Source organism: Apodemus sylvaticus, chromosome 7 (assembly GCF_947179515.1).
Source record: "Apodemus sylvaticus chromosome 7, mApoSyl1.1, whole genome shotgun sequence".
NCBI classification, from domain to species: domain Eukaryota; kingdom Metazoa; phylum Chordata; class Mammalia; order Rodentia; family Muridae; genus Apodemus; species Apodemus sylvaticus.
The window spans coordinates 126,813,417-126,826,854 of record NC_067478.1 but is presented as its reverse complement, the minus strand read 5'-3'; the positions used below and the strand labels follow the sequence as shown (position 1 = coordinate 126,826,854).

The following is a 13,438-nucleotide window of genomic DNA, read 5'->3' as shown; positions in this document are numbered from 1 at the left end:
AAACCAAGCTGCACTGTTTTATAGCTTATTCCTCATCACTAAACTATATTGTCCTGGCCTAAGGCATTGCCTGCTTGAGTTTAACAATAAGACCTTCATAAACATAATACATAGGTGAATACATGTATGTGTGTGGATAGGAATTATAGATACTGGTATAGACTGCCCAGTGTGTTAGTTGATACAATTTACATTCCTATATAGAAACATGCTAGAGCTCTAACCCTGTGTGACCAGCGGGAGCCAGAGTGCCTCTCTTCAGTTCATAGTCAAAGGAAAAGTTCAGTGTGACTAGGATTGTTTGAATGAAAATGGCTCAACCAGTTCACAGGGAGAGGTGCAATTAGGAGAGACAGCCTTGTTGGAGTAGGCGTGGTCTTATTGGAGGAAGTATGTCATTAGGGTGGGCTTTGAGGTGTCACATGCCCAAGCCTACATGCTACCATGCTTCCTGACAAGATGGCAATAAACAAAGTCTGAACTGTAAGCCAGCCCTACCTAAATGTTGTCCTTTATAACACTTGCCATGGTCACAGTGCCTTTTCACAGCAGAAGAAAGTGACACTCCTGAAGTGTGCACATTATGTAAACAGAAGACAGTGAACTCACAGTAACACTAGGACATCTGAAACTTGAGAAATCATCTCAGCAAGCCCTGTGGTGCCAGACTAAGGCCTGGGTGCCTGTAACACTTCTGAAGGAGCTGACATCCCTCATTGCCAGTGACAAGCTTGGGCACAAATGCCCAGCCTTTCAAGAGCTTTCTCAAATTCTTTATGTTATATTACCATGTCACCTAGAGACAACTATGTGGAAACAGGAGAAAAGCACCCAGGTCAAGCTAATTCTGAGGACTCTGTAAGGGGGTAGAACGGAGATGCCAAGACTCTGACATACCTGCTACATATATGAAGGTAAGAACATTTAGAATCAAGGCCAGAGTATGCAAAGGTACCCAAGAAAATATGACTGCATAGGTAAAGAGAATGGACCATAAACGCAATGAGCAGAGATTCCCTCACGGAGTGAGGACGGGCAACTGCAACCTTACCCTTTAAGGTCTGGAAGGAGGAAAACGGCCCCAAGTTCAAGGCTGGGAATGGCTACCACCCTAGACTGCTATACTTTGAGACCCTATCTCAAAAAAAGCAATGAAATCCCACTTACCAACTAAATCAACCAATCCAACAACCAAATAAAAGTACTAACAGAAAAATATCACTACCCAACCTCACACATCCTTGATGCAGCTGAGCCTCTCTCCCAGTGAGTTCTGAATATTCCTAGGATTTTTCAGTAATGTTTTCCTTTTTTACTGAAATTTAGTACAAGAAACTTGACTCTGACTAGTCTAAAATCCATTCAGCAATTGACTTAACACTAAACAAACCTTTGCCTAAGGACTCATTTGCCTAAACATATATTTTAAATATCAGGTTTCTAGATAATTTTTTTCCAAAAATGAAAGTGAAGAAAACTTCCCACCAAAAACTTGTATCAACACAGTGGCTCAAATATCACAAAGTAAAATTCCTGGATTAAGAGTCTAGAACCAAAAAGAATGACAACAGTGCCTAGTTTATAGCCCTGACTGCTACCATATACTAGTGTCTTAGAGAAGTCGTTTATCTACTCTAGGTCCTGACTGGCTCAACAAAATGAAATCATACTTCTTGGGCCCTAGTCGTTTGGCAAAGCTGCATTCATATGAAGACAATGTTGAGTGGAGAACATTCAGGAGAAACCTTAGAAAGATGTTATGCTGGCATATGGCCAGCCATGATTGGTGAACTTAAATTCAAGTAACCTGTGTTACCTGACACTTTTACTGGCAGACAGCACTTCTGTGACATTTCAAAGCATGGTGGAAATGAAGGCAACTGTTTGGAGGATTTGTTTGTGTTTTTGTTTTTCTTGACTGTGAAGAATGAAGAATACTCTTAAACTACAGTTACACTTCATACACTTCTAAGAACGAAATGGCACCTCAGCATTACAGGAGTAGGTCACTATAATTCACATTGTGATGATCAATCAGATGCCAAGCTAGCAGTCTGGTCCCAATAACTGTAAAGTATGTATTACTAACTCTTTAGGTTACATGCTTACTGTCTTTGAGGTCCCAATGCCTGATTTTCCAATTAATTGCACTAATGTAACACTATGGCCCCCGCAGTGACATAAATAAATGACAAAAATCTGGGAATATAGCAAGTAATTTGGGGGGAAGGGAATTTATACAAGATTTTGTATATGCTCATAATGTTTGAGCTGTTTCTTCAGTCTTAGGAATACAATCTGTAAGTGTAAATACTGACATTACTTCCTTCATACACTTGTGAACATGCTTATAACCACAAAGCTGCTCTCATGGTGATGGAGAAGTGGTTCAATGTTTATGGACACTCACTGCTCTTGCAAAGGACCTGCATTTAGTTACTAGTACCCATATCAGAAAACTCAGAACTGCCTGTATCTTCAGTCCCAAAGGATCCAATGCCCTCTGAACTTCAAGGGCATATACATGATACATATAAATTCATCCCACATAAATAAAATTAATATAATTTAATTTTTTTCTGTCAGCAGGGTGGTGGTGGTACATGTCTTTAATCCCAGCACTTGAGGGGCAGAGGCAGGTGAATCTCTGAGTTCTGAATTGGAGGCCAGCTGGTCTATAGAGATTTCCAGGAAAGCTAAGGGTGCACAAAGAAACCCTGTCTCAAAAAGCCAAAAAAAAATTTTTTCCTGCCATAGAAAAATGTTTTTGTCACTCAAATAAGAAATCAGAATTCTGTTCAGCCTTTCAAATCACATAAGACTGTCACCTCAATAACAACAGGTGTTGGGAGAGTGCATGGTCTGTCTTCTTAAAGGACAAAATATTTAGTTTACCGTGTAATTTTTGTTGACTATAATATGCCACATTGGCAACATTTTTTAAACGGAATATGAAAAAATGTTGAGGAGGTTTCAAATGTGTGTGTAATAGGCACTAAAGTTGTATGCTTCAGGAGCTAGCATACTTACTGACAGCCATGATGAAATCCTTGTGCAATTTGTAAGTCATCAGTGGCTCTGCAAGGCACCTACAACAGACAAGCGAAGAACAGTTAGAACTGTAGGAACCTTGGTCTCCCTACATGTCCAGGTCTTCTTTAAAAACTCTGTGATTGTTTTTAGCCAATCAAAGACAATTCAATGACGGACAAAAATAACTAGCTGCTTAGGTAGCATGAGAAAGTCCTAGAACGGGGCTCCAGACAGTGCTAAACTGCAGAGCTCAGACAGTGATGGCCTTGGACACTCTTACAGCAACTGTGTATAAAGGAATGCTACACTGAGCATGTAGGTCTGATGGTGGGTGCTGGCGTAGCATGCACAACACCCTGTGCGGGTCCCTAGTACAATGTAACACAGGTATGGCAGTGTCCACCTGCAATCCTACCGCTGTTAACATAGAGACAGGTGGATCATAAGCTCACGGTCATTCTCAGACATGTGGCAAGTGGAAGGGCAGAAAGACCCTGTCTCAAAACCAAAACCAACCAATCAGAAACAAAACAACAAAAAGATAGGGCTATAACTTTAGAAAGACTCATTTCAATATATTTAAAAACACACACACAAAGCCTGACATATTTAAGGAAATAAAAAGACTAACTCAGGATGCACAAAATACTGCAGCTTTTGAAATTACTGTTGGAAAAAACATTACAAGTTCCTGAATGTGTAAATGCCACTTATGCTGCTTCGCCTTAGAAAGGCTTCAGCCTGGGAGTGAAGCCCGTGCACACGGATTCCATGTAATCACATAGTTTCTTTCGAAGGAAGAGGAGAGTGCTCATGGCCAGAATCCCCAGTACTAAACCTTCCTCACCTGAGGTAGTTTTTCAGCCCACTTGTTATAGTCTTATTGTCCCACAGCTCAACATCAATGTCCATATCAGGAGGGGACTTGGGAGCTGGAAAGAATAAAATTGGAAATGTTTAAATTGCAATTCAAAATATTGCCTGTGCCATGACAAGAATGCATACCAACTCAAGTGGGTTGAAGGAAGAGAGATTCAGTTCTTTGGACTCTAGTAGAGTTCAGTACTATACTCCAGTAGAGTTCACTACTGGAAAGATGCCTTTATAATCTGATTGGAAAGTCACTCTGTTTCTTACACTCAAAGATACCATATAGCATTATTTTCTTTTGAAATAATGTTAGCATTAGTTTCTTGATAATGGTTGACAGGATGGGGGCATGCTTCTAAGTGCTTAGCATGGGCCAGCATTAACTCAGTTCTTACATATCTGAAGAAACAGGGAGTATCACCCTCAACTTAAAAATGGAGAAGACAGAGACACATAGAAGTTAAGCAAGATAGCAGAAAGCTTTTAAATGGTGGATCTGGGATTCTAAGCCAGCAAACAGTCTAGAACTATAAAGGGCACCCGTATGCCCATGCATATTCCTGTACCACTAGCTAACAAAGGACACGTGAAAGATCAACCTCACAAAAAATGGCATCTATTATAGCACAACATTTAAATGTGAATAAAAGAACTAATGTTTGAGCAGACTGGTAAAATGTGGGTCCTGGGTTCAAGTGGCAGCTCTCCCATATTCCAGTGCAATCTTTCAAAAGTTAACTTTCAGTATGAAGTAAGAATTAACAAAGATAAGAAACCAGAAAGACCTGAGTTGGATTATCTGTACAAATATCAAAAAAAAAATGGCACCCCTGTTTTCTCTAAAACTTACAAAATGTGGTGTTCATGAGTTTCTGGACCTTGGAGTTCACTCCTCCTATTCGGTACAGGCCCAAGATAGTGATGCCTAGTGGGAAGAAATTTACAAGAGAATGAGTTAAGGTATATCTCAAGCACAGAGCCTACAACCCCAGACAGATGTGCCCATGCAGAATCTGAAAGACACTTCTTCAGTTTGGCTGTGGATTCTTAGCCATCCTACCCTGAAAGCACCCATCCAGCACAGACATCTGAAAGCAGACACTCAACAGTGATTTATGTCTTTTGAGATCTTCAAAGTCCTGAAGTAAAGCTTTCTATTCATCACTCTTTGAACATAAAGATGCTTCAAAATAAAAGAAGACCAATATTGCCCATCTACTTCTTCTGTATTAAAGCATCCTCTGCATTCAATGGTCCCATGTCATGTACAAATTTATTCAAAGGCAGGGGAGCAGATTGATAGAAACCAAGGATTCTACTTCACCCCTTAAACAGTGTACATGTAGAAAACTGTGAATGCACAACAGGACTTTTGCTTTAAACAAGTGTTTCAGGAAGTAAAAGTATGTAGCTGTTTTCTGAAGGCAGCTTTATGAGGTAATGATTTATTCCCAGAGGGAAAGCTGAAAGACAGGAAGAATGAATGAAATGGTCTCTCAAGTCACTGAGAATGTAAGACAGATAGACAATGGATACAGCCTTCCTAAGATCTGACCTCTAGTACTTGAAAAACCTGAAAAAGCTTGCAGTGATAGATAGTATTTTGCCCTTCAGCAAGAAGTAGACATGGTGACAAGTTTGACAAAGCTATGAGAGAAATAGTAAAGGGACTGGAGAGAGGCCTCAGTGGTTAAGAGTATTGCTTATTCTTATAGGAGCCAGGTTCATTTCCCTGCACCCACAAAATGGCTTACATCCATCTATAACTCCAGTTTCAGGGGATCTGATGTCCTCTTTTTGCCTCTTCAGACACCAGGATTTCAGACAGTACACATAAATACATTCAGGTACTCACATATAAAATAAGTTAATCTTAAAAAGAAAGCATATAATTCAATTGAAAATATAACTAGCTTTATATTCACCCAGTTTAAATCTGTAGCATTCTCAATATTATTTTCCTGTTCATGCCCCAAAGCTGACTACCATTTCTAACTGAGGGGTTTGGGTGGGAAAGGAAGACATACATACAAGGATAACCATGCACCTATCCCCAAACTCACCTCTTGTTTCTACAGCTTGAATGCATTTTCTCACAAAGTTGAAACCTGCTTCGTTTAAGTACACTGCAAGTGAGACACAGACTAATTAAGATCTGAGGTGGAGTTTGCCTTCCCCACTCCAGCTGGCTCTGCTCTGTGTCCTCAAGGTTTACCACCATGGTGGTTGCTACTGCATTCACCAGATCCCTTAATTCACCAGGGAGCTTCACATTCCCTTCATGAAGCTGAACAGTAGGAAGCACAGACCCTCCTGAGAGCCTCAAGAAGCACAGGAGAGTGTTGAGGCTCCCCACATCCTCAGAAGAGTGACAGGTGAGGGGAAGGCCTTTCAGGTACTCATTCTTCCCCATGAGGCCACTACAACCGCATGAGGCCCTTAGCATAATTCATCAGGTTGCTGAAAACTGGGGTGCTCTTTCCACTTAGGGTCTGGGTTTCAAGCTCACTTCTCTTTTAAGCTATGCTTTACTCTCAGCGTAACTCAGATGTGCTCAGCCCTCGTGCAGAACTCATGAGCCCACATGCAGAACTGAGTCCATGTCCAGGACCTCCCCTACCCTAGTCCTGAAGTAGAAAAGAGTAAATAATGTTCACTCTGTGCTAGACCTTCTTTAAATCAGGCGCAGGGTTAGCTAGATGGTTCCATGGGCAGAAGCACTTGCTGCCCTTCATCATGACCAGAATTTGATCCCTGAGACCCATAAGGAAGAAGCAGGGACTCAACTCTTGCAAACTGTCCCCTGAGCTCCACACAAGAGCCACTACAGTATGTGTCCACCAACTACAGCCATCACTCAATACTAATCATGGAACAAATGAATAAGATGGGAAGGCAAACCTAAACTAGATTTTTGTTCATTGCCTTTGACTGTTTGTACTTTGCCTCAAAGAGCTGGCTCATGGAGCTAAGATGGCAGCCAGCACTGAGTATAGCCAGCCAATCCCGCAGGCTCGTCCAAGCCCGGGGACAATGCAGTGTGTCTTGGAGCATGCCTACTGGCGTTTGCAAATGAGAACCTTCACCTATGAGATGCAAAGAGTGGCAATGGGTAGACACACTTGTCATCCCAACACTGCAGAGGAGGATGGAGGATGCAGAGGTTATGGTCAGCTGGGGCTACACAGTGAGACTGAGGTAAACTCAAAACCAACAGTGACAACAAGAGACAGCAGAAACGAAAGGGTCCTTCGAGGGAAGGGGATGGAAATCAGAATATGTACTCAAAACCAGATGAGAAAGGAAGACGATGTGTACTCTTCCAATTAAAACTCATGTCACTAGGAGCTGGGGAGACAACTCAGTAGATAAGTGGTTGCCATATAAGCATGATAACTAGAGTTCAGATACCCAGCAGGCCACAAAAATACAAAAAAATTAAATAAAAGAAGAACAACAAATACTCTCCTGGATGGACATGGTGGTCAGCCATAATTCCAAACCAAGAAAGCAGAGACAGAGTTCCCAGCTAAGCTGGCTAGTGAGACTGGCCTGGGGTGAGCCTGAGAGACCTCCACTCAGGGAATAATGTGGAGGAACAATGGAAGATGAGTCCAGACATCAGCCTTCGGCCTCCCCTTTGGCACACATTTGCACACACATAAGCTTGTACACATGCATAAACACAAACAAATATACATATAAACACGAACACAGAGAGACATACAAAAGCATTCAGACACGTGCTCATACACAACACATAATGAAAATGCCAAGACAGAGAATAAAATGTTTGCTAGTAGACATGGTTTTAATCTCTTTTACAAATTAAGTATAAAAATCTCTTGCTTATAGGACTGCTAAAGGATGAATTAAAGTAGCATTTAGAAAGTTACAAAAATGGTGTTTTAAGTAAAGTAGGTGATGTGGGGTGTTGGCTCTGTGCTCATGCCTGTTGCTGATTCTGACTTCGGTATGATGCCAACATATCTATATCTATATCTATAAATATATAGATATAGATATATAGATAGATATATAGATAGATATAGATTAGATATAGATATAGATATAGATATATAGATATAGATAGATATAGATGCTGTATGAGACAGGCCTTTCTTATTTGGGTATGTCCAAAACAACTATGGCTTGAGGTAGTGTCATTGTTTAAGAAGGCATGCCGTATTACTTAAAAACAAAACAAAGAAGCAATCGACAAAGAGCATATTGGGCCCAGAGAAAAGCTTTGTTTCTTTAAATAGACACAGCTCATGCATTTAGTGGGGGAAGCATTGGGAGCTCAGGAGGCCCCTGAAAAAATTAAGAAATGTTCCTTCCGGTTTATTATACTTCAAAATAATCACAACGATGGAACACAGCATGTCACGGAACTGAACAGACTGTGCACACTGTAGCTGTTATTTACATATATTTGCTGCTTTGTCCTTCATACCATAAGACTATATTTCTTAGAATATTGAAGACTAGTTATCATTATAGGATCGATGCTATCCAATAGGATGGAATGAAAGTGATCCTGTGTCACTTTCCAGCCGCCCAAGGTTATTGCGATTGACATAGATCAGCCTGATACAGTGACTCTCTGAACTCACTGAGGCCCTGTGTGGACAGGCACTATGAACCCGATCAGAACGTTTGCTGCTACAAGCCTCTGAGATCTCCCAATCAGTGATCAGCTGTCACCACAGCCTGGCCTGGCCTCTGAGATCTACCAATCAGTGATCAGCTGTCACCACAGCCTGGCCTCGCCTCTGAGATCTACCAATCAGTGATCAGCTGTCACCGCAGCCTGGCCTCGCCTCTGAGATCTCCCAATCAGTGATCAGCTGTCACCACAGCCTGGCCTCGCCTCTGAGATCTCCCAATCAGTGATCAGCTGTCATCACAGCCTGGCCTCTCCTTCTCTCATTTAATTATGTGTAACTTAAACAATTTTTGCTGTGACAACACAGACTCAAGGAAATAAATCCAAGCTAACAAAATTCATATTCTGAAGGAGAACTATATGCCCCCTTTGTATCACCTCGTGTCAGTTCACAGCATTCTCTGCTATGCTGGGGAAAAAGGGTGTGTGGTTAACATAGTTTGTCTCTAGTTGACTTGCAAAATACAGTCTTGTGAAGTGTCAAATTTTAGACATTTTTTGTGATGCAGAATGACCAGTATTCTAAAGCCATGAGAGGGTTATTAAATTGCTTCCATTAGTGCTAAGAAAAATTCAACTAAAGATGTTGTTGCTTTTAATGGCTGAAAAATAGAAACCACTTACTCTTAATTTCAGAAAAGACAGACATGGAAAGTTTCATTAGTAAGGTATATGACACCATTAAAAGGGGTGTGCTTGAGCTGGGGAGATGGCATGAGTAAAGTTCTTGCTTTGCAAGCTTGAAGTTTAAATCCTAGGAACCTACATAAAGTTAGATTTAGCACTCAGAGAGTAAGATGGAAGCCACTTTAAAGAGATTCCTCTGGGAGCCCAGGGCTGGGCAGCCTGGTGTGCTCAGCTGCAAACAGGAGGCCTTGTCTCTATTAAAGGAGATGGTGAGAACTTACAGTGAGGTTGTTCTCTGACCTACACACAATGCTGTGGCAAGGGGGTCCCCACACGTAACACACATGCACAGAGATAGTGTTTCTCTTAGTTCTTCTATGGCAGAAGACAAAGTCTTCTACATGGCAGAAATGTGGAGTTCTGGGTAGGGGCTATGTCTGCTTCAGAACAGGTGACCAAGAAGAGCAACCAAATGCTGTTCTTTTGGTCCCCCTTCTCCATATCTGAGTCTGAGCAAACTTCTTCAGTGGTTTCCTCAAGGAGTAATGTGGACCAGCTAACACTCCGTGAACTCTCCAGAGACTGCCCTGTGCCCCACCCCTACTTCTCCCTGTTTTGGAGAAGACCAGAAGAGCATGCAGAGTCCACCTGCCACCAAATTCCCAGACACTGAAATCCTATAGTACTAATGTCATCTGGCCTAAAGACAGACTACTTAATAAAGTTAAGTTGCTCAATCAAAAGTTAAGTGTAAGCATTTTTTCCCCATTGGAAACTGTGCAGGGACAAAGCTTTTATTAAAATCCAACTGAAGTTTCCAAAGAGGCTGTTTAGCATCACAAAAGCTATGAACTCAACAGAGTTCCAGCAGCAGTGAGGACAAGAACTGCTTTCTGCAGCTAAGGAGGCAAAAGTCCTTGTTCTTTCAATTTGCTCCTGACCCAAACCCAGCTCTCCCCTCCCGTGTGACCCCAGTGGTCTCACCGCACCTCCCCAGGGCTGCCAGGAAAACACAATACTTGTCTTTAATCTCCCCCTCACATTTCTAATCTGGCATTTCTGATGAAAACATACAGATATCTAACATCATGCCATATGTATTTTTAGAGGGAAAAAAGAGACAAGAACAAATTTATCTTGAGATGCCCTCAGAACCTTTCTCTTCTTCCCAAAAGATGAAGAGCTGGTTCTCTACACCCATCAGACACATGCAATATGTGTAAGCTAGAACTCCCTTCAAGGGGAGTAAAACTGCATTTGACCTTTGAACCTACAGAGCTTTGTCCCCGTGGGAGGGTGAAATGATGGCCCAAGCTACTTAAGACACCTGGGAAACCCCAGTGATAAACTAGCCCAGCAGTGTAAAGCTCAGGAGGGAGACTGTTCACAGACAGATGGCAACGACTGAGAACATGAAAAGAAGCTTAAAGCCTGTTTCACACTAGGAAGACCACACCCCAAGGCCCACAGAAGAAAGTTATCCAGGCAAGGGTTAAATGTTATAGCTGTTCAGAAACTTTAAGAGTGAGTATATACCCCACACAAACATCCTCTGAAATGCAGATATCCCTGTTATCCGCCCAGGGATAAAGCAGGTGCACAACAGGGACACTCCATTTAGAGCCGGGGTGAAGGACTTGCTAAACCCACACACAAAATTTGCCACTTGAGAAGAGACAGGCTTAAGGTGGCAGCAGAGAAAATCTGTGACACACCGATTGTCTTTTCCTTTGCTAAGGACTAAGATGGAGATGTTGAACTAGGACTACTAGCCAAGAAAGATGATTTTGTTTTCCTGAAAAATGAATTCAGATGGCAAAATTATGACTTTTCCTAGTGAAGTTCTATTCTGGTGGACAGCATCTGCTTAACACTGACGATAACTACTCCCCCAAACCAAAATAATTAACCATGTCTTGTAATCTCCAGAAGAATACATTATGCATCATAACCAAATAGACATAGATTCAATATCCTGGCCAGTTCTTTGTGGGGTTCTTGTTTGTTTCTCACAGGGAGGTTTCCCTGAGAATCAGCAAACTTTCCTTTTCTAAAGAGTTACACAGCTTTATGTATAGCATGGAGAGCAAGTACAGAGTCACACGGGACTGCACAGCAAGGGCGCCCTTCCTGCTCAGACTGTAGAGTGCTTTTGACGGCACCAGCACACCAGACTCCTTCCTGCTCTACGGCAGGTCTCTCCACACTCGGAACACAACCTTGCTGAGAACCCTCCGCTGTCCTTACTGTTGTTTTTTTATGATACTCTGTGGGACTAGGAGTTGAGGGTTTCCCCTTGGGTTACGTTTGAGGGAATGGAGCAAGCTGAGGGGAGATACCAGCAAGGATCACGTTCAGAACTCACATGCTCTCTCTGTGGCTGCCTTTCTCATTTTTCTGTCAGGAAATGAGACTGCATTGATTTATGGTTTACTCTTCAGGGCAAGTCAGAATGTAGAAAACCTTGTTTCTCATTAAAAGTTTCTGTTTCTTTAAAAGTCTTAGACCAAAAACTATAAAGTGTTCATGAAAAAGTTCTAAAGGAAGGGGAAGGACTTACTTTCTTCTTTCTTGCTAATTATGGCAGGCAGCGTATAAATCTAGAGAAGAAAGCACATCAGTTAGTTACTGCCGTCAACGGCCATGCGGAAGAGGCCGGGTGATGCTCACATTAAAACACAACCCCCGGGACTCGACTCGCAGCCGGCCAGCTGATTCCAGGGTGCCGCCGCTCGCTCAGCTTAGCTACTGATGACAGATACATCCTTGCCGGTATAGCCTGGGCTACGTTCTGTCCTTCTCCATCTGACTTGGGCATTTCACTCTCTTTCCCAACCCATGCTTCCAGCACCTTCTTTTGGAAGTGTCTCTTATTGTGGAACTCATCTGACTTTGCTCCTTCCTCAAATTTCTTTCATGTGGGCACAGTCTTGTTGACACTGCTGAGGTCACAAACCACTCTTGCATCTGCTCTAGATCAGGACTTCTTAGCCATTCGTGTGAAAAGTTTTTTTTTTTTTAATTTAAAACCTACTACTGATCGAAATTTTTGATTTTTGATTGACTGACATTGTGTAAACAAAACAACACAGTACAAAAGGAAAATAATCAACCCAGAGCCAGATCTTTTTACTATTTTAGTTGGGTAGGCTTGAAATCACATCATTGTGTGCTTAGTGTCTGGACTCTAAACTTTGCAGTCTAAAGTGTACTCCCAGTACCTGTCACATCAGTCTGTGACCTAGGAACAGGGTTGGAGGGAGGGACTCAGAGTCCGCAGAACAAGCTGCCTAGTGCCTTTGCTCAGGCCGTAGCTTGGACCGTTCTTGGTCTCTGCCATGAGTGGCATCTTCTCTAGTGATGGAGCGATAGCTGTTTATCCTGTGTGTTCTCACTCTAGGACCTGAGGACAGTGCTGAGTAAGGAAGCAAAGAGAGCTCCTCTCTTCCCTGCATAAACCTCCCTGATGTTTGTGAGTAAACGGCCACCCAGACATCGAAACGACTATTACAGACAAAATGTCCAGCACATGGGCATGCGTCCTACCACAGCTCTGGTAAACTGATGTTCTTTAAAGAGAGGCCTAGATCACAGGATGACTCCACACATATTCTAAATAGTAACTTAATAAAATGAGGCAAGACATGCAACCAAATTCATGATTATAAATGTTTTAAAGTAATTTTAGAGTTGTACGCTGGTGTTGGAAACAGGGAGATTTCCCTGTAGGAGTTACATGCTGATGACTGAGCGGGCACTAGGGAAGCAGGACAGGCTTTCTCTTCTTTGTTACTTCAATGCTTCCAGTTTATATTATATACACATTAAAAGGCTACTTTGTAAGCTTTAGAGTGAAACACAAATTAGACATGGCATCCCACTCTTACCGGTTCTTTCCCGTCCATGGCCTCCAGCCAGAGTTTCCGGTTAGCTTCAGAGAATGCCTGTAGCGTAATGATGCCATGCCTATCAATAGACAGACACTACATGTGAAATTCATTCTACTGTGCCTTTTAGCGTTTGTTAATTTTCAAGTCTTTTAATTAATTATAAAGTCATAATTTGGAAAGAAAAAAGATCAAAAGCAATGAAGAAAAAGGGAAATAGAAAAGTGGAAGGTTTATTCTACAGCCCTTTTCTGGAAAAGTCATGCATGACACACACACATGACACTCACACATGACACTCACAAATGACAGACACTCACACATGACACATATGACACATACACATATATGC

The 13,438-nt window shown here is 42.0% G+C and overlaps 1 protein-coding gene across 1 annotated transcript in view; it reads right to left on the bottom strand.

Moving 5' to 3' along the window:
• The window catches only part of Arhgap42 (Rho GTPase activating protein 42), a 220,999-nt gene that overhangs the window by 18,481 nt on the left and 189,080 nt on the right, over positions 1 to 13,438 (bottom strand). Inside the window, exons 11-16 of the mRNA XM_052189140.1 lie at positions 13,087 to 13,165; positions 11,760 to 11,799; positions 5,967 to 6,029; positions 4,754 to 4,828; positions 3,881 to 3,965; positions 3,031 to 3,089 (exon numbers count right to left, since the gene is read on the bottom strand). Coding sequence (XP_052045100.1) covers positions 3,031 to 3,089; positions 3,881 to 3,965; positions 4,754 to 4,828; positions 5,967 to 6,029; positions 11,760 to 11,799; positions 13,087 to 13,165 — 401 coding nt within the window. The remainder of the gene's footprint in view (positions 1 to 3,030; positions 3,090 to 3,880; positions 3,966 to 4,753; positions 4,829 to 5,966; positions 6,030 to 11,759; positions 11,800 to 13,086; positions 13,166 to 13,438) is intronic.